This window comes from Oryctolagus cuniculus, chromosome 9, assembly GCF_051225735.1.
Source record: "Oryctolagus cuniculus isolate XC-2025 breed Fujian yellow rabbit chromosome 9, ASM5122573v1, whole genome shotgun sequence".
Taxonomy (NCBI): domain Eukaryota; kingdom Metazoa; phylum Chordata; class Mammalia; order Lagomorpha; family Leporidae; genus Oryctolagus; species Oryctolagus cuniculus.
Window position 1 is genome coordinate 105,154,492 of NC_142875.1, and position 21,748 is coordinate 105,176,239.

Genomic DNA, 21,748 nt, shown 5'->3' on the forward strand with positions numbered 1-21,748 from the left:
GCATCCGGCTAGCCGGAACCGAGTTTGTGTATTCCCTCAGCACTTTCGTCACGCTGAGGGGCTCCTGCGCTCTTTCTGATATGCACAGTAACGGTAGAAATACACATTATTGCACCTTTCAAATGATTAAACCTGAGAATACTGGAACAAAAGGGGACTTGGACTGAGGATTCTTCTGCAAAGTGCCAGAGAAATGGAACAGACGTGAGTGAATCTGCCGTGGCGGATCTGCTGGCTATAAAAACAAGAGTAAGTCAGCTGACGTTTCTGGTGCCCAGGCTCTCTGACAGCTCGGAGTGAGCGAGCCGCTTCGGAATTAGGTGAGGTGAGCCCTCAGCCAAAAGCTAGGAATACCTTTCCGACTGAAACTCTGTTCCCTCCGTTGGCTGGAGCCCCTGGGCCGGGCAGGCTGCCATCTCGTTCCTTGACCGACCCGAGCCGCAGACTCCGCTCTTGGGCTTATGTGAGCTGAGTCTGGCCCGCCTTCTATTCCAATTTTGTATCTTCTATGATATCACGGCTGCTAAAAAGTGAGGTAAGGGCTTCAAGGTAGACAGACGTAACTAAAATGTGCGTTTTGGAACAGGTGTCTAAACGTTGAATCGGCTGAAGCCGGAGCTAATGATTGGTACCGAAAGCAATGCTTCTGAACTAGTCAGACCAAAAGCCCTTATTTCTGCAAATTTCAATGCCCAGCAGCAGTGTTCTTTTGCTGCTCTGATTTTCTTGTGAGTATTCAATTAGTAACCTGCGGATTTTTTGCTGATGTGTTCCTAGTGTATTTTATTGTTACTGCCTTCCGCGTATTGATCTTACGTTGGTCGGATGCTTTGTGTTCGTTGTTTGACTCGTGTAACAGATCTGCGAGGTACATGACATTATCTCCAACTGATAGTTGTTGAGACGGCGACCGAACGGTGGAGTCAGAATTTGAACTCCTTGAATGACAGTCAGGGACCTGTTCTCCGATCGCGACACTGCCCTTTGTCAGTAAACATTTGCCTGGGGTCCGTGTGCACCCTGGTTCATACGAAGCTGGAGTTGTCGGTAGGGGTTAGATCCTGCGGGGGGCCTTGGATGCCAGGTCAAGGAGTGTTGGGAGGAGGTAGGGCGGGGTTTTAAGTGGAGGGAATCTAAAATATGGAGAGGTGGGGTTGTGTTTCCACTGGCCACAGGGAGTTCTGTTTGGCTGCTTAATTAATCCAGACCAGGTGGTGGTGCTGATGCTACACATGAAGTCAGTGGGATGTTATCTTTTTGTATCATATTCTCCCCTCACTGGCTGAGCTCAGAACTTCTGATGGCACATAGCTCTGGATTCTGCACATTAGTCAGCTTTCAGTTTTAACCATCAGAAAGATTTTTAATGTAAGACCCTTACTTTTCAGTACATGTACATTGCACTTAATAGAATCATACATTTTAACTTTTTAAAAATTGTGTTTTCACGTGTTGCATCATCTTTGAGAATTTACATTTCCCAGAGGTAAAATCTATTTCTTCAGTATAAGAAAGTGTTTTCTCTCCTTCTCTGTCACCCCCACCTTGCCTTTTAAGGTTTATTATTTATTTATTTGACAGGCAGAATGACAGAAGGAGGGAGACAGAGACACCTTCTATCTTCTGGTTCATTCAATGAATGGCTGCAATAGCTAGGTCTGGACCAGGCCAAAACCAGGAGCCAGGAACTCTATCTGGACCGCCACGTGGGTGGCAGGTACCTAAGTACTTGGACCATCCTCCACTACCTTCCTGGGTGCATTAGCAGGTAGCTAGATCAGAAGTGGAGCAGCTGGGACTCTTACAGGCACTCCAGTATGGGATGCCAGTGACACAAGTGGCAGCTTAACCTTCTGTGCCACAATGCTGGCCCCTGGAATGGAGTTTCTGCATCATTGAACATACTGGCTACTGTTGGTAGCTACTGTCAGTTTTATAGAATTGTTGTACATATTTCCATTGCTTTATATTTAATAAATGGGGGTGAACCCATTCTGTGAGTAAAACATACATACTCATTCTTTGTATTAGTATGAAATAGACAAAATTTTTACATTTTTACTTAAAAATTTTATGTATGCATATTTGAAAATATAGTCTGGATAATTCATCAAATGCCTCCCTCAAAAACTCCTTTGTCTGAGTTATTTTTATATTTCAGGTGACCTCTTCTTAAAGAAAAATACGAATAATTGTTAACTTCGTTTCTCCCAGTGAGAACCAGAAAATCAAAACATTGTACAATTCAGCAAGTATGTATAACCATTATATTTCCAACAGCCTGCCTGGCACATGAAATAGAAGAAGAAAGAATTCCTTCCACTGGAAATATATGGTTCTAGCAAGCATGAGAAATAGAGTACCGTAGGAGCCATGATTCCGATACTCACAGGCTCATACTATGAGAGCCTATAATGGGGACCCTATACAGCTTTAGAAAGTTGAAGAAGGCTTCTTGGGGGCTGTCTGAGCTGAAACCTGAAGAATAACTGTTTGTTGTCCAAGAGAAATAAGATGAGTGAAAGTGCTCTAAAGGAAAAGTCCGAAAGCTGGGAGTGGAAAGGGAAGTTTGGTGTTGACAGAAGTTGAATGTGGCTGGCACATAAAGTCTGTGAATCTGTGTGTTGGAGAAGAGGGCTGCAGATGGTGGGAGAAGAGTTTGGAGATTCGGGGAGGGACATTGTCTGCTGGGTTAAGGAGTTTGGATTTTATCCTGAGAGCAATGGAATGTCATTGAAAGATTTTAAGTAGATGAGCAATGTGATGAGATGACTGTATTTAATTTTTTTTAGAAAGATGACTGTGAGTTCACTGTAGAAAATAGTTGAGAGCTGATTTGATGGAAGAATGCCTAGCCACAGGGAGTCCCGCTCGGAGGCTGATGACTACATCTGTAATTGGTGTTGGATCTTACTCCCTTTACCTAGGTTGTCTTTCTGAACAGTGTCCAGTTTGCCTTGTGGAAGGCATCCTGTACTTTGTTTTTCTGAATATCTCCTACTCATTACTCTCCTATGTGGAAGTCTTTCTAGCACTTTCTTACCTGCCCTTTACCAATCAGATCTCAAGACCACAGCTCTAAGACCCTCAAGATCAGGGATTCATTTCTTGGACTTTGTTTTCACCATATTTTCATAAGCTTGGTGTCTGCCTCACCCCTGCACCTCTTCCTAACAATCCTCTTTGCTTTCCTCTCCATGTTCCTTCCATAGTATTGAGCACTCTACTTAAGAATACAAAGTAAGTTATGGGCATGTTTTTTTCTTAAATGAAGTTTGAAAGAAACAGTGTTTTTATTAAAAAGAAGAAGAGGAAGAACTTTGTTTTTATCACAAAGATGAAAATACAGGCATAAGCACTTGGAAAAAACTAGGATAATTGGGTCAGAGCCCCACATATAAAATCTACCAGTGGTAAAACGTTGTCTTAGAATTGATGTAGCAATAATGAAACATGGTGGTTCTTTTATGTATTTATAACCCATTGCTTTTTTTTGTTAATTTATAGAAGTCCTGGCAAAGACTATGAAGAAAAACAGAGAAAGAGTGTGCCACAAAGAAAGGGAATTCGTGTATAAATTCAAAGTAGGACGAGAATGCTTAGAACTGAAGGTGCCCCTCCAATTTCCAGTTCAAGAGAACGTCAGTCATCTGCATGGGCGTCTGATGCCGTTGCACAATCTGCCGTGCTTTGTAGAAAATGGTGAGGACTGGGTTTCTTTAATTAATGCCATGTTATTATTTTCCTATAGTCTCTTTCATTAGACATTTCCTGTTAGAAAGCTTACTCCTGGCCGACGCTGCGGCTCACTAAGCTAATCCTCCACCTTGTGGCGCCGGCACACCGGGTTCTAGTCCTGGTCGGGGCGCCGGATTCTGTCCCGGTTGCCCCTCTTCCAGGCCAGCTCTCTGCTGTGGCCAGGGAGTGCAGTGGAGGATGGCCCAAGTGCTTGGGCCCTGCACCCCATGGGAGACCAGGAGAAGCACCTGGCTCCTGCCATCAGATCAGCGCGGTGCGCCGGCTGCAGCGGCCATTGGAGGGTGAACCAACGGCAAAAGGAAGACCTTTCTCTCTATCTCTCTCACTGTCCACTCTGCCTGTCAAAAAAAAAAAAAAAAAAAAAAAAGCTTACTTCTAAGAAACATTAGAAAGAGCCATGAAATATGAATTGTTCAACTGCTTCTATGAACAAGAAAGGTTCCCCAGACCTTTGTTTTATTGAGTGTTTTCCCTCTAACCCTTGTAGGTCTTTATAAAGCAACTGAGGATAAAAATTACATAATGAAAAATGAGCTACAAAGTCTAGATTGAAACTCTTAACCTCTGAATTTAGTTGGGTGGATTCTTGAGACATTTCAGTTCTGACTAATTTAATCGTAATAGAATTTTATTGTTAAATTGGTTGACTTTTCAATGGTCTGGTCATCAGTTTCTGAGATGACATGGAAGAGTATGTCTTTGCTTTCCGAAATTATTTCTGTAAAGCAATCTGTGGTAAACCATTTTGAAAGGTCTGTGTTCTATCTCACAGACTAGGAAAAATTTTAAATTGAGAATATGTTGGATTATAGAAAGTTAGAAGGGAACCTAGAAACTTTCTAGGATTATCACACCATACAAAGAAGGGAGCTAGATCATGAAGAGGTTAAATTGTTCACCTGAGGCAGGAGTTCTCAAAATGTGGTCCCCTCATCAGCAGAAACAGTATCATCTGAGAACCTGTCAGAAGTGCCAGTTCTGGGGCCAGTGTTGTGGTGAGTGGGTAAAGCTGTCGCCTGCAATGCCAGCATCCTGTGTGGATGCCAGTTCCTGTCCTGGTTGCTCCACTTCCAATCCAGCTCCATGCTAATGGCCTGGGGAAAGCAAAGGAAGATGGCTCAAGTGTTTGGGCCCCTACCACCCCCTTGGGAGATCCAGATGAAACTCTGGCTCCTTGCTTCCATGTGGCCCAGCACTGGCAGTTATGGTCATCTGGGAGGTGAACCAGTGGGCGGAAGGTCTATCTCTCCCTTTCTGTTTCCGTAATTGTGCCTTTCAAATAAATAAATAATCTTTAAGAAGAAACAAAAACAAAAAGGAAGAACTGCCAGTTCTGAATCCCTTCTCATTCCAGCTCAGTCTGGGGGTGGCACTGCATTCTGGTATTTTTTTTTTAAAGATTTATTTATTTATTTGAAAGTCAGAGTTACACAGAGAGAGAAGGAGAGACAGAGAGAGAAAGTCTTCCATCCTCTGGTTCACTCTCCAGATGGCCACAACGGCTGGAGCTGGGCTGATCCGAAGCCAGGAGCCAGGTGCTTCTTCCAGGTCTCCCACACCAGCACAGGGGCCCAAGGACTTGGGCCAGCTTCTACTGCTTTCCCAGGCCGTAGCAAAGAGCTACATCAGAAGAGGAGCAGCCGGGACTCAAACCGCTACCCAAATGGGATGCTGGCACTGCAGATTGTGGCTTTACCTGCTATACCACAGTGCCAGCCCCTTGCACTCTGTTTTAAAAAACACCAAGTGTTGGTTGGCACCACGGCTCACTAGGCTAATCCTCCACCTCCGGCGCCGGCACACTGGGTTCTAGTCCTGGTCAGGCGGCGGATTCTGTCCCGGTTGCTCCTTTTCCAGTCCAGCTCTCTGCTGTAGCCCGGGGCGCTGGATTCTGTCCTGGTTGCTCCTCTTCCAGGCCAGCTCTCTGCTGTGGCCAGGGAGTGCAGTGGAGGATGGCCTAAGTCCTTGAGCTCTGCACCTGCATGGGAGACCAGGAGAAGCACCTGGCTCCTGGCTTCGGATCAGCGAGGTGTGCCAGCCGCAGCGCACTGGCCACAGCGGCCATTGGAGGGTAAACCAATTGTAAAGGAAGACCTTTCTCTCTCTCTCTCTCTCTCTCTCTCTCTCTCTTTCTCTCTCTCTCTCTCACTGTCCACTCTGCCTGTCAAAAAAAAAAAAAAAAACCTCCAAATGTTAAATCCCTCTAGGGGATCTGATTGCTGTACATGGAAAGTTGTGAACTACTTACTTATCCAAAGTCAAGAGAGGTAGTGACAGAGCCAAGGCCAGAACCCAGGAATTAGGACTTCTGTTTCAGTGCTCTTTCCATTATATATGATCTCGAAGAAGTGCCTCTGAGATTGAAATCATAGATCATTTGAATTAAATACATTTTAATATGCTGGTCAGTTTCTCACGCAAAATCAAAAGATGTGGCAACACACCCTTTAGAGTTATACAGGAAACTCTTTCACTTCAATACAGACTCTCAAAATCTATAGATTTTCCTTTATGTGCTTGTACCCTCAAAATCTGTAGGTTTTCCTTTATGTGCTTGTACCTACTGAGTTTTAAACTGAAGTATCAGACTTAGATATTAACATTACTTAATTAGCCATCAACTGATGACTAGATAAAGAAATTATGGTAGATATACACCATGGAATACTACTCAGCTGTAAAATAAAGAATGAAATCCTGTCTTTTGCAACAAGATGGTCACAACTGGAAACCATTATGCTTAGTGAAATAAGCCAGTCCCCAAAAGACAGATATCATGTGTTTTCCCTGATCGGAGGCGATGAATAGAGTACCTGAAATGTATTGAAATGAAATAGATATTTTGATAATCAATGATGGTTTATAGCCCTTGTCTCTTTCATTGAGGAACTGTGTTTTGTTTTGTTTTGTTTTGTTTTCTCTTTGTACTATTTGTTGAACTCTTTTACTTAGGGTAGTGTTAACTATATGAGCATTAAGTGTACAAAAAAGAAGATCATTGCAAAAATTAAGAGTGTAATATGAGAGGAAGGAGAAGAAAGGTTTGGAGCGTGAGTGGGAGGGAGGGTGGGGGAGTACCACTATGTTCCTGTAACAGTATAAAGGAAATATATGAAACTTGTATAACTTAAATAAAATATATATCAAAGAAAAAACATTGCTTAATTAGAATCAGGTTATACATAAGAGTAAAGAATTTTGACCTTTCTCCATGTGATAACTTACAAGAGTAAGGAAAAATAGTTGTGAAATTAGTTAAATGATCCCATAAGCGGATCTTATATTATCTAGAGATTCTTCTATGAGTATAATCTTAACAAAACGAAATTTCATATTGGATTGCTTAGCTAGGTAAAATGTCCTCTACTTATTTCTGGATTTCAGTAACGATGGCTTTGTTGACCCTGTGACAGACCTAAAAGAAGCTCTGAGCCAGTTTATAGAGGAAGAATCCCTGAGAGAATATGACAAAGAGGCGGAAGCCTCCCTGGAAGCTGTGAAGTCAGGGGAAGTGGACTTGCACCAGCTGGCAAGTGTGTGGGCCAGAGCTTACGCTGAGGTGAGCACATGGGTCAGACTGGACATTTCAAGGGTATTCTGGGCTTGGATGAGGGTTGTTGTTTTTTTTTTTTTCTTAAAGAGTTATTTATTTATTTTAAAGGCAGAGTTACAGAGAGGCAGAGGCAGAGAGAGAGGTCTTCCATCCGTTGGTCCACTTCTCAGATGGCTGGGCCATTCTGAAGCCAGGAGCCAGGAGCTTCTTCTGGGTCTCCCATGCAGGTGCAGGAGTCCAAGAACTTGGGCCATCTTCCACTGCTTTCCCAGGCCGTAACAGAGAGCTGGATCAGAAGTGGAGCAGCCGGAAATCTAACTGGCACCCATATGGGATACTGGCACTGCAGGCAGTGGCTTTACCCACTACACTACAGCACTGGCCCCTGGATGAGGATTTTTTAATAGTTAAGATAATACTCAATGGTAATGGAATCTTTTTTCTCCACATACCAGTAATGGACAATCCAGGTTGGAGCTTCTGTGCCTCCTTCCTAGATCAGGGTGAGCAGCTGAGACAGCGTGCGTCTGAGGTAACACCCGTGTAAAGTGGGAGGCTACCTTTGTCTTTGTAGCCAGCACAGATCACCAAATTTATTCACTAAAAACACAGAACACTAAGTTAGATTAGAATTTCAGACAAATGAAGTTTTTTAGTATAAGTATGCTCCACAAATCATGCTTTTCTGAAATTCTAATTTAACCAGATGTCCTCTGTTTTATCCAGCAACCCTAAACCAGCAACAGTAATTTATTTTAAACTTCTGGTTACTTTCATCCATTCACTTATCTTCATTGTTATTATTGTTTATATAATATCATTATTCTTCTGTCTAAATATATACCCTCTTTCATAGAGTCTAAGATGCCGTGATTGTAAAACTCATCACTATTTTATTTATTAAAAAAGAACATTACCAAATAGACTATGATAGAATGCCAAGAGGTCACCAGGTGTAAGATGCAAAATAAAGATTCAAAAACATCAATTTTGTTTATCAAGTAATACTATCTGTGGTGGGATTAGGGTCAATTTCCATGGAATGGTGGGTGCAGAAACTAGATTTCAATGATCCTAAGAATGTGTGGGTATGTGGAAATAGGAAGAATGAGTATAGATAATTCAGGAAGTCTGGCTGTAGAAAGGAGAAAGATGGGGTACTTGCTACATGCCCACCAAGGAACAGAGGTTTGTTTTTGTCTTTAATATGGTACAGTTGAAGACTGTGAGGGATTGAGTCTAAAACTAAAGTGGAGAATTAATCATTTTTTATTTATTTTATTCTATTTTTTTAAGATTCATTTATTTATTTGAAAAGCAGAGTTTTAGAGAGGCAAAGGCAGAGGCAGAGAGAGAGAGAGAGAGAGAGAGAGAGAGGGAGGGAGGGAGGAGGAGGGAGGAGGAAAAGAGGTCCTCTGTCCACTGGTTCATTCCCCAGATGGCTGCAGCAGCTGGAGCTGTGCCTATCTGAAGCCAGGAGCCAGGAGCTAGGAGCTTCTTCCAGATCTACCACATGGGTACAGGGGCCCAAGGACTTGAGCCATCTTCTAATGCTTTCCCAGGCCATAGCAGAGAGTTAGATTGGAAGTGGAGCAGCCAGGACTCGAACCAGCACCTATATAGTATGCCAGCACTACAGGCATTGCTTAACCTACTACAACACTTCACCAGACCCAAGAATTAATCTTAGCTTAGCTTCTTCCATTATAGCAGAAGAGAATTGAGAAAGGTTGGATATAAATTCAGGAAGTTTTACTAATTTAGTAGCAAGAAGTGGACCGTATTCTCTCATTGTTTCAGCTTTCTCTGAGAAATAGGAAAGGCAGATTGTTGAAATGAGGTGGGGTTGGGTAATGATATAATTGGGTGTTTACGGAGATAACTGAGTAAGGAGTTACAGAGTTACAGGCAGAGTTACAGAGAGCGAGGGACAGTCATGATCTCGGCAGGCAGATAGGATTAAACCAATTAGACTCATACACTGGAAGACCACCCCCTTTTCATGATCTCATGTCCCTACCTGACTTTACCTGTACACCCACCTGTCAATCAGACTACGTAACCACTCCCCTTTTGGAAGCAGATAAAAAGCATGGAGCTCTTGGACCTCACTCTCTGCTTTCCTGAATTGTCAGAATTGTCAGACATCTTTGAAGGGTAATGGTGGAGTGACATCAGTTTGCCACCATAAACTGTGGTGTTTTGTAGTTTTTTTCTGCTGCAGTTCTCTACAACCTATCTGTAGACATAGAGAAAAAGATGAAGTTTAGGGTTTTTGGTAAGTGGATAAGAGAAAAAAACATCAATCAAGGGAAATGAGGATATTGGCAGGATGTTGTCCCATAAGGAAGGAAGTGGAGCTAGGCAGGAGCTGATGGCTGATAAGAAATGATAAGGTGGGAGAGTTTGTGGAGGTTCTGATGAGGTTTGAGAACCAGTTGCCTAGGAGTCATTGAGAAGTCTTGCTGGAGGTTTACACAGAGACTTGACCTGTTCCTAGGGAGGATACTGAGTAGGTGGCTGAGGTAGCATGGAGAACTTACTGAAGATCTGAGTTCAGGAAAGAAAGAAGGCAGTCCATTGGCTAGGTTGTCCACGTGGACATCCAAGTGACCCAGGTTGTTGACAGGATGTGGGGCAGAGAGGAAAGCCATAAAGTTGATGCTGAAGCTTTTATTTTTAATACTATGTTGTTTAGTTTCTTTATTTTCAGTTATTTGAGAGGCAGGGAGACAGAGAGAGTACTCTCATCCCCTGGTTCACTCTCCAAGATGCCAAGATAACCTCAGTTTTGTTTTTTTAAGATTTATTTATTTATTTGAAAGGCAGAGTTACCTAGAGGCAGAGGGAGAGAGAAAGAAAGATCTTCCATCTGCTGGTTCACTCGCCAAATGGCTGCAATGTCCAGAGCTGAGCCAATCCGAAGCCAGGAGCCAGTAGCTTCTTCTGGATCTCTTACGTGGGTACAAGGGCCCAGGTGCTTGGGCCGTCCTCCACTGCTTCCCCAGGCACATTAGCAGGGAGCTGGATTGTAAGTGGAGCAGCCAGGACTCGAACTGGCACCCATTTGGGATGCTGGCACTGCAGGCTACAGCTTTACCTACTACACCATGATGCCATCCCCAGGTAACTTCATTTCTAGGTATACAAGGGGTCTTCAAAAAGTTTGTGGGGTATACATCTGATGAAAAAGCACTGTGTGGTTTCAAAATTTTTCACACCCAAATAAACATACTTTAAATGTTTTGAAATTCCTTCATGTACTAAAGCCAGTATTGTGGTACAGTGGATTAAGCCACTGCTTACAACACCAGCATCTCATACTGGAGTGCTGATTTGAGTCCTGGCTACTCCACTTCCAATCCAGCTTCCTACAAATGTGTGTGGGAAGGCGGCCGAATGTGGCCCAAGTTCCTGGGCCCCTGCCATCCATATGGGAAACCAGGATGGAGTTCCTGGCTCCTGGCCTTTTCCTGGACAGCCCTGGTTTTGGCTACTGGGGGAGTGAAACAGTAGATGGAAGTTCTCTTTGTCTCTACCTCTCCCTCTTTCTATGGCTCTTTCTTTCTTTTTTTTTATTAAAGATTTATTTTATTTATTTGAAAGACAGGGTTACAGAAAGAAGTAGAGACAGAGAGAAAGAGATCTTCCATCTGCTGGTTCACCCCCAAGATGGCCACAGTGGCTGGAGCTGCGCCGATCCAAAGGCAGGAGCCAGAAGCCAGGAGCATCTTCCAGGTCTCCCACGTGGGTGCAGGGGCCAAAGGATCTGGGCCATCTTCCACTGCTTTCCCAGGCCACAGCAGAGAGGTGGATCGGTAGAGGAGCAGCCAGGACTAGAACCAGTGCCCATCAGGGATGCCAGTGCCTCAGGCCAAGGCTTCATCCTGTTGCACCACAGCGCCGGCCCCTCTATGGCTCTTTCAAATAAATAAATAAATAAACCTTTAAAAAATTCTATCATATAACCTGTAAACACTTTTCAGCAGTAAATTTTTTATAAGGAAAAGTTTTTCTGATTATGTGATTTGTATGTGAAATTGATTGTGTTATATGTTAGAATATAAAGAAAATAAAGATCATCAGAATTCCCATTGTCCACTGTCCCTAAATAGGCACCATTAGCATTTTGTGGATCATCCCTTTGTTTGTATGTCTCTGTGTGTGTGTGTGTGTGCGTGTGTTATTTCATAGAAATAGCATAATAAGCCGGCGCTGTGGCTCACTTGGCTAATACTCCGCCTGCGGCGCCGGCACACTGGGTTCTAGTCTCGGTCGTGGTGCCGGATTCTGTCCTGGTTGCTCCTCTTCCAGTCCAGCTCTCTGCTGTGGCCCGGGAGGGCAGTGGAAGATGGCCCAAGTGCTTGGGCTCTGCACCCACATGGGAGACCAGGAGGAAGCACCTGGCTCCTGGCTTCAGATTGGCGCAGTGCACTAGCCATGGCAGCCATTTGGGGCATGAACCAACAGAAGGAAAACCTTTCCCTCTGTCTCTCTCTCTCACTGTCTCACTCTGCCTGTCATAAAAAAATTTTTCAAAAAAAGAAATAGCATAATAGCATACTTATTTTTTTAATTGTGAGCAGTTCTGTTCTTCCTCCACATTAATACTTCTGCCTCACCCCTGTCCCTGGGTAACTTATATTAACTTACTTTATATTCCACCCAATTTTTTTCTGTACACAGACCATCCCATATATCAAATATACATATGTATAAATAGTCTTTCTGTCCTTGTTTGACATACAAAAATGGAATCACAACATACATATTTTCTGCTAGTATGTTAAATAAAAATGCCGTGTCATAATTTAAAATGCTTGTGTATCATTCTGCAGACAACATTGGAGCATGCAAGGCCGGAAGAGCCCAGCTGGGATGAAGATTTTGCAGACGTGTACCACGACCTCATTCACTCTCCTGCCTCTGAAACACTCCTAAATCTGGAACACAATTATTTTGTTAGCATCTCAGAACTAATTGGTGAAAGAGATGTGGAACTAAAAAAATTAAGAGAGAGGTATTTCAAATTTCTTGCATTATAACTCAGTGTTATGTTGTCAAAGGTGATGGGTTACAGAATAACTTGTTTTAATTTATTATAAAATTAAAGGGTAAGATACAAAAAGTTCTTTAGTATTAGAACCTAACTTCCTTGCACTTTTAAATGTGTCATTTCAAGCCGGCGCCGCGGCTCACTAGGCTAATCCTCCGCCTTGCGGCGCCGGCACACCGGGTTCTAGTCCCGGTCGGGGCGCCGGATTCTGTCCCGGTTGCCCCTCTTCCAGGCCAGCTCTCTGCTATGGCCAGGGAGTGCAGTGGAGGATGGCCCAGGTGCTTGGGCCCTGCACCCCATGGGAGACCAGGAAAAGCACCTGGCTCCTGGCTCCTGCCATCGGATCAGCGCTGTGCGCCGGCCGCAGCGCGCCGGCCGTGGCGGCCATTGGAGGGTGAACCAACGGCAAAGGAAGACCTTTCTCTCTGTCTCTCTCTCTCACTGTCCACTCTGCCTGTCAAAAAAAAAAAAAAAAAAAAGTGTCATTTCAGCTGGGAGGGTCCTCATGGGATTAGAGAACTTCTCAAGCAATTAGCCTAGATAAATTATGCTGCCGTTACGTAGTCTTGTCTCATCTCAGATAGAGCGACTAGATGGCCACTGTTGAAGGCTGGCTTTGTTCCAGGTGCTGTGTGGACTGCTGCGGGTGCCCTGTCTCATTTGATCTTTCCTGTAATCCTGTTTCTACTGCAGATGAGGAAACTTTGGATAAATAAGTTAGCTAGTCCATTGGAAGCTGGAATTTGAAACTCAGGAAGTCTGACTCCAAAAACAAAATTTTTTTTTTGACAGGCAGAGTGGACAGTGAGAGAGAGAGAGACAGAGAGAAAGGTCTTCCTTTGCCATTGGTTCACCCTCCAATGGCCGCCGCAGCCGGCGCGCTGTGGCCTGCGCATCACGCTGATCCGAAGGCAGGAGCCAGGTGCTTCTCCTGGTCTCCCATGAGGTGCAGGGCCCAAGCACTTGGGCCATCCTCCACTGCACTCCCAGGCCATAGCAGAGAGCTGGCCTGGAAGAGGGGCAACCGGGACAGAATCCGGCACCCCGACCGGGATTAGAACCCCGTGTGCTGGCGCTGCAGGCGGAGGATTAGCCTATTGAGCCGTGGCGTCGGCCCTTTTTTTTGACTCCAAAATTATTAACCACCATTTATTGTTAAATGTTAGAACAGTCTGTTTCACAAAGTACGTGGTATTGTGAGAGGTTGGCACTCCTACAGGTTTGAGTTGTTGACCAGCTGTATTGAGATAGTTTCTGTGTCTTGAAGCTGTGTCCAGGAGGAAAATAAAAACTTGATTTTGTTTCTATTCTTTTTTTATTTATTTGAGAGGTAGAGTTACAGAAAGTGAGAGGGAGAGACAGACAGAAAGGTCTTCTGTCTGTTGGTTCACTCCCCAAATGGCCGCAACAGCTGGAGCTGCGCCGATCAGGAGCCAGGAGCTTCTTCCCGGTCTCCCATGTGGCACAGGGGCCCAAGGACTTGGGCCATCTTCTACTGCATTCCCAGGCCATTGCAGAGAGCTGGATTGGAAGAGGAGTAGCCGGGACTAGAACTGGCACCCATCTGGAATGCGGGTGCCACAGGCAGAGGATTAACCTACTGCGCCACAGCACCAGCCCCTTGTTTCTATTCTTTTTTATGTGACAAATAAAATTGTGAAAGTATTTTTAAAAAAAAGAAAATGAAAAACTAGATTCTTAAAAATATGTGAATAAATACTTTTGTAGACTTAAGTACTTTCTATTAAATTTCATTTGTTTTATTTTCCTACTAGGCTTCAAATAATTTAACCTTCAATTCGTTCTGAACCTGTTCTCTGATCTCAGGTTTTCTGAGCCTTGCACTCCATTCTGCCTACTTGAGTGTGTAGATAAATGCCCATCTCGGCTACCTGGACTTCCTTTACCAGTACTTTCATCAGCTGGTGAACTTCTCTAAGTTGGAGTAGACTTTGCAGCCTACTCCCTACTTTTAGAAAACTCCAAGTCTATAATGGTTCTTTTGCTAAATCAGAGAAAGATTCCTGTTCCTTCTGACTGTTCACCTATTAGAAAACTGAATTAACTAATTATCTGCATTTATCAGCACTTAATTCTTTTTTTAAAAAAAAAGACTTATTTTATTTATTTGAAATGTAGAATGACAGAGAAAGGGAGAGACAGAGAGAGAAAGTGATCTTCTATCTCCTGATTCACTCTCCAAATGTCTGCAACAACTGAGGCTGGACCAAGCCAAAGCCAGGAGCCTGGAACTCCATCCAGGTCTCCCACGTGGGTGGCAGGGGCCCCAGTACTTGGGCCTGTCTTCTATTGCTTCCCCAGGTACATTAGCAGGAAGCTGGATTGGAAGTAGAGCATCTGGGGATTGGCGTCACAAGCCATCATTTGACTCACTGTACCACAGCAGCAGCCCCTAGCACTTAATTCTTTCTCTTTCTATTATCAAAAATTGTTTTGTAGGGATTTGTTTTGGTTTGTAAGTGTCCTTCAGCCAAATTTCTTGGTGGAGATTTGCCTTTTCCCCCCATATCCAGACATATAAATAATTTACAAATGCATCTATTTTTAAAAGATTTTTGTAATTTATTTTTCATATGTCTGACTTATTAGTTTGACAAGAAAAAATGAGCTATATTCTTCAGGCAGGAACTATTTACTGCAAAGGTTATCATTCCTCAAGGTAGTGAAATTCACAGGTGTCCATGAATGCTGACTCGGAATTTTGGTGGTTAATTTGCTTATGTAATTCATGACCACAAGTGACACCTTTTCTTCTTTCTCCTTCCATCTTAATGCCATTTTACATCTTTAAAGGACAGTTTCTTGTCATAGCATCAGCATAATATAATGTTCTTTTTTCTCTAAGTGTTTTCAAGGTAAACCAGTTGCCAAGTCTGATATACTGAGCCGACCTATACCAGTATTTCATCTGAAATACAATAAAATTTGCTTTGGCCTTAATCAGAAGAAATATTTATATCTTTAACTGTGTCTTTTAGCTACTTGCATTTTGGACACATTAAATGTTCATGAAACTTTATTTGTTGGATTCTTAATTTGTCTTTTTTTTCTTTCACGCAAGAAATTTGCTTTTTTCAGCAAACCAGAAAACCAGATTCTAAAATTTTCTTTAAATTTAAAAATGGCAATGATACTTTTTATCCACTAGAGGGAACATGTGTAATGTACAATATTAATATATATTTATATCTGTTTTTATTTATAAGTGTTTAGCAGTAATTTCAATTTGTAAGTCAAAATTTCACTTGCAACAGTAATCTTCACCTGAGCTGTGGTAGTTATTAAACAGTTAGCAGAATCATCCATATTAGAACTAAGTGGATTAAGTGGTACTGAATATTTAAGCTCAGAAGGTGTATTTAGAAATGTGTATATAACTTGTATGAATCTATTTCATTTTTTGTATATATGAACATCTTTGCTACAAATAAAAATTCACTTTTAAGAACAATTAAGTTTTAACTAGAATGATAGTAAAATTCTTTTAGTCTTTGTCTGCATTTTATTCTTCCCCAGTTTGTTTGAAATATATTTTAGAACAAACTTTTTGCATACATTTATATTAGAACATAATTTTTAATTTTTAAATGAACTTTTTCATACAGAAAAGGCAACAAACTGTGGGTGTCCAGGTCAGTTTTCACAAAGTAAGAACGTACATGTAACCGTCACCTAGGTCAAGACATAGAATATTTGCAGAATATTGCAGAAGTCTCCCTCAAGCCTTCCTAGTCACTACACCTGTTCCTCCCTAAATAATCATTATCTGTACTTTTCACATCATTAATTAGCTCTTCCTGTAGAGAAAACTAATTTAAATTTCTGCATATTATTTTTTGGGATAAATGAAGAATGAAGGACAATAGCATATGTCAGACTATACATTCCTCTGTAAAGGTCATTTTTTGACTTTAAACTTAACCCACTGTACTACAACACCAGCCCCTAGCACTTAATTCTTTTCCTTTCCATCATCAAAAATTATTTTGTAGGGATTTGTAACAATTTGACTTACAGAACCAAACTGACAATTTCTGGATATAACATAAACTAATATTCATAAGTTTAAGTCACTTCATATACAAATAAGGTGAAAATCTATTTAAGCTATAGTTGCAGAGTATCTTTGAGGAAATTTGCAGATGAAAATAGGTCTGGACTTTTAAATATTAGCTATAATATTTGGAAGGTCACTTAGATTATGACTGTTTTCATTTATGCATTAAATTTTGATTAAAATGTAGCTATATGGGGGCCAGCATGTTGCAGCAGGGTAAGCTGCCACTAATAATGCCAGCATCTCAAATGAGTACAGATTCAAGTCTTGGCTGCTCCACTTTTGATCCAGCTACCTGCTAATGCACATGGGAAAGCAGCAGAAGATGGTCCCAAATCCTTGGGCCTCTGCCACCCACATGGGAGACCAGCCCTGGTCATTGCAGCCATTGGGGAGGTGAGCCAGAAGATAGAAGGTTTCTTGCTCTCTCTCCTTCATTCTCCCTCTCTCTCTGTAACTCTGGCTTTCAAATAAATAAAATCTTTTTTTTTTAACTTTTATTTAATGAATATAAATTTCCAAAGTACGACTTATGGATTACAATGGCTTCCCCCCCATACCGTCCCTCCCACCCACAACCCTCCCCTTTCCCACTCCCTCTCCCCTTCCATTCACATCAAGATTCATTTTCGATTATCTTAATATACAGAAGATCAGCTTAGTATACATTAAGTAAGGATTCAACAGTTTGCTCCCACACATTAACATAAAGTGAAAAATAATAGATGATTTTTTTAAATGATGATGAAATCAGATCAGACCTATTGTCATGTTTAATCCCAGTGAGAGTCAAGTTGGGAATTGATAATTTCTTTTTTTTTTTTTTTTACAGAAGATCAGTTTAGTATGCATTAAGTAAAGATTTCAACAGTTTGCACCCCCATAGAAACACAAAGTGAAATATATTGTTTGAGTACTCGTTATAGCATTAAATCTCAATAAAATCTTTTTTAAAAATTTAGCTGTACAAATGTTGATGTTATATGACATCATTGTCATCTCCATGTCTCCACTTCTAAGAGTTCCAAGTGCTTTCCAGGTATTATAATGCCTAGAAAATAAAAGTTTTAGTTTTACTTTGTAGGGATTGTTCAACAGCTCTGAAGTGGTCCTATACTTGGAAAGTTTGATAAATATGTCTGATTTGCTTGTTTATTTTTTAGACAAGGTATTGAAATGGAAAAGGTGATGCAAGAACTGGGAAAATCACTCACAGATCAAGATGTGAATTCGCTGGCTGCTCAGCATTTTGAATCCCAGCAAGTAAGTGACATGCAGTGACTTGTAGATACACAGTGCATTTTCTTTTATTTATTTTTGTGAAACGGTTAATCATTTGTCACATTGTCTCTTTTAGGACTTAGAGAATAAATGGTCAAATGAGTTAAAACAGTCAACTGCCATCCAAAAACAAGAGTATCAGGAATGGGTGATAAAACTTCACCAAGACCTAAAAAACCCCAACAACAGCTCCCTCAGGTAGAATCAGTCATGTTTTGCTCTTATTCATATAAAAGTCCATGTAAATAATAGTGTAGTTATTGAAAAATTGAACCTTCTTAGTTGAGTATATTTCTAAGTTTCCAATTAAAATTCTAAATAATCGTATGCTTCTTTTAACACCTTTCCTCTTACTGGTTTTATGTGGATTATTTTGATGGGAGGGGTTTGGTTACTTTAAAATCCCTCCCTAGAACTTCAGCTGTATAAATCTCTTAGATATGCATACCTAAACACCTAAGTATCATCTCTTAGTTCTTTCAATTGGTGTCTGTTCAGTGCAATAAATATAAGTGGAACACCAAACATTCTCTAAGCAGAAAAACAAAAATGATACTTCCCCATGTGGAGCTTATATTCTAGAAAGAGAATGGGGGCCGTCGCCGCGGTTCACTAGGCTAATCCTCCGCCTGCAGCACCGGCACCCCGGGTTCTAGTCCCAGTTGGGGCACCAGATTCTGTCCCGGTTGCTCCTCTTCCAGTCCAGCTCTCTGCTGTGGCCCGGGAAGGCAGTGGAGGATGGCCCGAGTGCTTGCGCCCTGCACCCGCATGGAGACCAGGAGGAAGCACCTGGCTCCTGGCTTTGGATCGGCACGGTGAGCTGGCTGCCATGCGCTGGCCATAGTGGCCATTTGAGGGGTGAACCAAAGGAAGGAAGACCTTTCTCTCTGCAAATAAAATAATACTATATAGAGTGATATGTACAATAAGAGAAACAGGTAGGAGGTAGAGAATAGTATAGAGGATTTGTTGTAATTCATAACCTGTATGACACCATATGAGTTGAATACATAGTATTTTGCATATTGCCTTGGAATGTGACCGTGCTTATATTACTTCCTGGATATATATGTGTATTATTGAGAATTTCTATTTTCTTTTAAATCATAAAGTGTATTCAATTACAAATAACAATGAGTACGGTGTAGTAGACCTATTTGCAGGGTATACTAGTATATGTTCTAAACATTTTTAAAGTGGCATTTTATTTGTGTAATTTGATCCTTTCCATTAGACTTGCCTTGAAAGTAAGAATCATGTCTGGAATGTCTGGGTTTTTACCTCTGCCTCCCCAGCTCCTTCTAAAGTATTTAGCTCTTGATGCTGGCATTTATGCATGGTCAGCAAATATTTATGGGGCGGGTGAGTGGATTGTTGTTAAACTCCTCATTTGATCTATATCACCTTTTATCTAAATAATGTAACCTTTCAATTGCCTCTTTTTAACTTTTTTTTTTAATTTATTTTATTTGAAAGAGTTACAGAGAGAGATAGAGACAGTGGGAGAGAGGTCTTCCATCCGCTGGTTCACTTCCCAGATGGCCCCAACGGCCGGAGCTGTGCCAATCCAAAGCCAGGAGCCAGGAGCTTCTTCCAAGTCTCCCACATGGGTGCAGGGGCCCAAGAACTTGGGCCATCTTCTACTGCTAATCCCAGGCCATAGCAGAGAGCTGGATCGGAAGAGGAGCAGCTGGGACTAGAACCGGCAGCCATATGGGATGCCGGCACTTTAGGCCAGGGCTTTAACTTGCTGCGACACAGTGCCAGCCCCTGCCTTAGTATTTTCTACAAACTGTTGTTTGCAGCATGCTAGGGACCATTCTAGATCCTTTACTCTACAACCAATCTTTAGAAAGAACAATAAAATGATAGGATAGGATAGGATAGGATAGGATAGGATAGGATAGGATAGGATAGGATAGGATAGGACAGGACAGGATAAAACAATACTAGACTGCATCATGCATGAATCTTTCTATAAATGAATGTGTGTATTGAGCCAGAATGTAAAGAATATGCTGTATGGAGCAGTCAAAAAAGAAAGTCACTGACTTAAGGAAGCTGAGAAAGCCCCTTTTACAAAAGTTATCTCTCACTTTGCTACTATAGTTTTAGAAAGTTATTCCAAAGAAGTGGCTACTTCTTTTAAAAACCAAATATTATTATGAACGAATGTTTTGCAGTGACTTTTTTTGCTTTCCATTTTGATGTGTTTTCCATGAGCAGTGGAAGCCTATGTTCAGCACGGCTGTATACAAAACCCCATATGAGACTGATAACAGACATTTTGTTTTTATTGGTTTGTTTTTTGCTTTGTCTTTTTTAAAGTCAGATATATTGCAGGACAAACTATATTATGCAAAATATGCCTTAGTTATATTGCTTGATGAATTTTGACAAACTTGGTTACAAATTATCACCACAATCAAGATTCAGCATTTCTTTTTTATATTCCACAGTCAATCCACTTTTGCCTTGCCCAGCCCCTGTCAACCTGTCAGATTTCTGTCCCTGAAGTTTGCTTTTCTCAAAATATTATATAAATGGAATGAAACTGGCTCTAGCAGTTTGCATCTGCTTATTTAGCTTGGCATGGTACTTTTGAGATTCAGTTGATGATGTTCCATGTGTCAGTGGTTCTTTTTACTACTCTGTTACACCTTTGTCTGTCTATTGACTTGGTGATGGACAGTTGAGCTATTTCTAGATTTGGGTAATTATAAAAAAAATAAGCTGTTATAAACATTCATGTAGAGGCCTTTATATATAGACATGTGTTTTTTATTTCTTTTTTTAAGATTTATTTTATTTATTTGAAAGGCAGAGTTAGAGAGGAAAGAAAGAGAGAGAGGTTTTCTATACGCTGGTTCACTCCCCAAATGACTACAACAACTGGGGCTGGGCCAGGCCAAAGCCAGGAGCCAAGAGCTTCATCCAGGTCTCCCATGTGGGTGCAGGGGCCCAAACACTTGGGCCATCTTCCACTGATTTCCCAGGCACATTAGCAGGAAGCTGGATCAGAAATGGAGTAGCCAGGACTCAAACCGGTACCCATATTGGATGGCAGTGCTGCAGACGGCCGCTTACCCTGCTACACCACAGTTCATCCTATATGGGCGCTGGTAATCATAACCATCTGAAGTCCCTAGTTTATCTTGGGGTTCACTTGTTGTAAGATAGATTTACTTATTTGTTTGTCTTTTTTTTTTTTTTTTTTGAAAGAATGATAGAGGGAGAGAGAGAAGGGGAGGGAGGGAGATCTTTCATCCACTAGTTCACTCCCCAAATACCTACAACCACTGGGACTGGACCAGACTGAAGCTGGAAGCCAGGAACTCCATCAAATGTCTCACATGGGTTTCAGGTACCCAAGAACTTGGGCCATCACCTACTGCTTCTCAGGAGCATTAGCAAGGAGCCAGATCAGCAGCAGAGTTGCTTGCCTTTTCCACTAGATCTTTCAGCATTTTAATAGCTGTTTGGAAGTCCGTTTCTTGAAGTCCACATCAGTCACCTTAAAGTCTCTTTCTCTTGACTACCTTATCTCTTGATCTTGTCAGGTTTTTTTCCTTTTCGAATATCTCTTCCCCTCTTGTCCTTCTTTGTCCGTCCTTCCTTCCTTCCCTCCTTCCTTTCTTCCTTCTCTCTTTTCCTGTTTCTTCCCTCTCTCCTTTTTTTCTCCAACTTCCTTCTTCCTTCTGTTTTTAACTAAGTTCTGGAATTGTGGTATTAGAAGAGTCTGAGATGTTATTTGTATCCAGAGAGGAATAGGCCAGTAATGTGACAGTTGTACAGATTTTTGCAGCACTTGAGCTGAACTTGGTTTTGGTATGTCTATCCATACCTTCAGGATACCTCGGGCTTCATTATCTACTCTCTGATGCTCCTTGGTACTTAGAGTGAGATGTGGGTTTCCAGAGGGTTTTCTCTGTCACTCTTCTCCATCTGCAGCTTCCAGCAGCCTTGGCATGCCTGCTGCAGATGGAGTCTCCTTCTCTGCTGTTTCTCATCCTCCCGGTAA

General features: G+C 41.9%; 1 protein-coding gene across 14 annotated transcripts in view; it reads left to right on the forward strand.

Moving 5' to 3' along the window:
- Nucleotides 1-136: 136 nt before the first annotated feature.
- FERRY3 (FERRY endosomal RAB5 effector complex subunit 3) overlaps nt 137-21,748 on the forward strand; it is a 46,474-nt gene continuing 24,862 nt past the window's right edge. Inside the window, exons 1-7 of one of the 14 annotated variants that reach the window (XM_051850209.2) lie at nt 200-320; nt 2,162-2,252; nt 3,508-3,702; nt 7,144-7,318; nt 12,151-12,332; nt 17,610-17,709; nt 17,804-17,925. In XM_051850209.2, coding sequence (XP_051706169.1) covers nt 3,596-3,702; nt 7,144-7,318; nt 12,151-12,332; nt 17,610-17,709; nt 17,804-17,925 — 686 coding nt within the window. In that variant the 5' untranslated portion in view covers nt 200-320; nt 2,162-2,252; nt 3,508-3,595. Of the gene's footprint in view, nt 536-2,161; nt 2,253-3,507; nt 3,703-7,143; nt 7,319-12,150; nt 12,333-17,609; nt 17,710-17,803; nt 17,926-21,748 lie in introns of all 14 variants that reach the window. The other 13 variants (XM_008259689.5, XM_089303759.1, XM_051850211.3 and 10 more) reach the window with 13 other exon arrangements.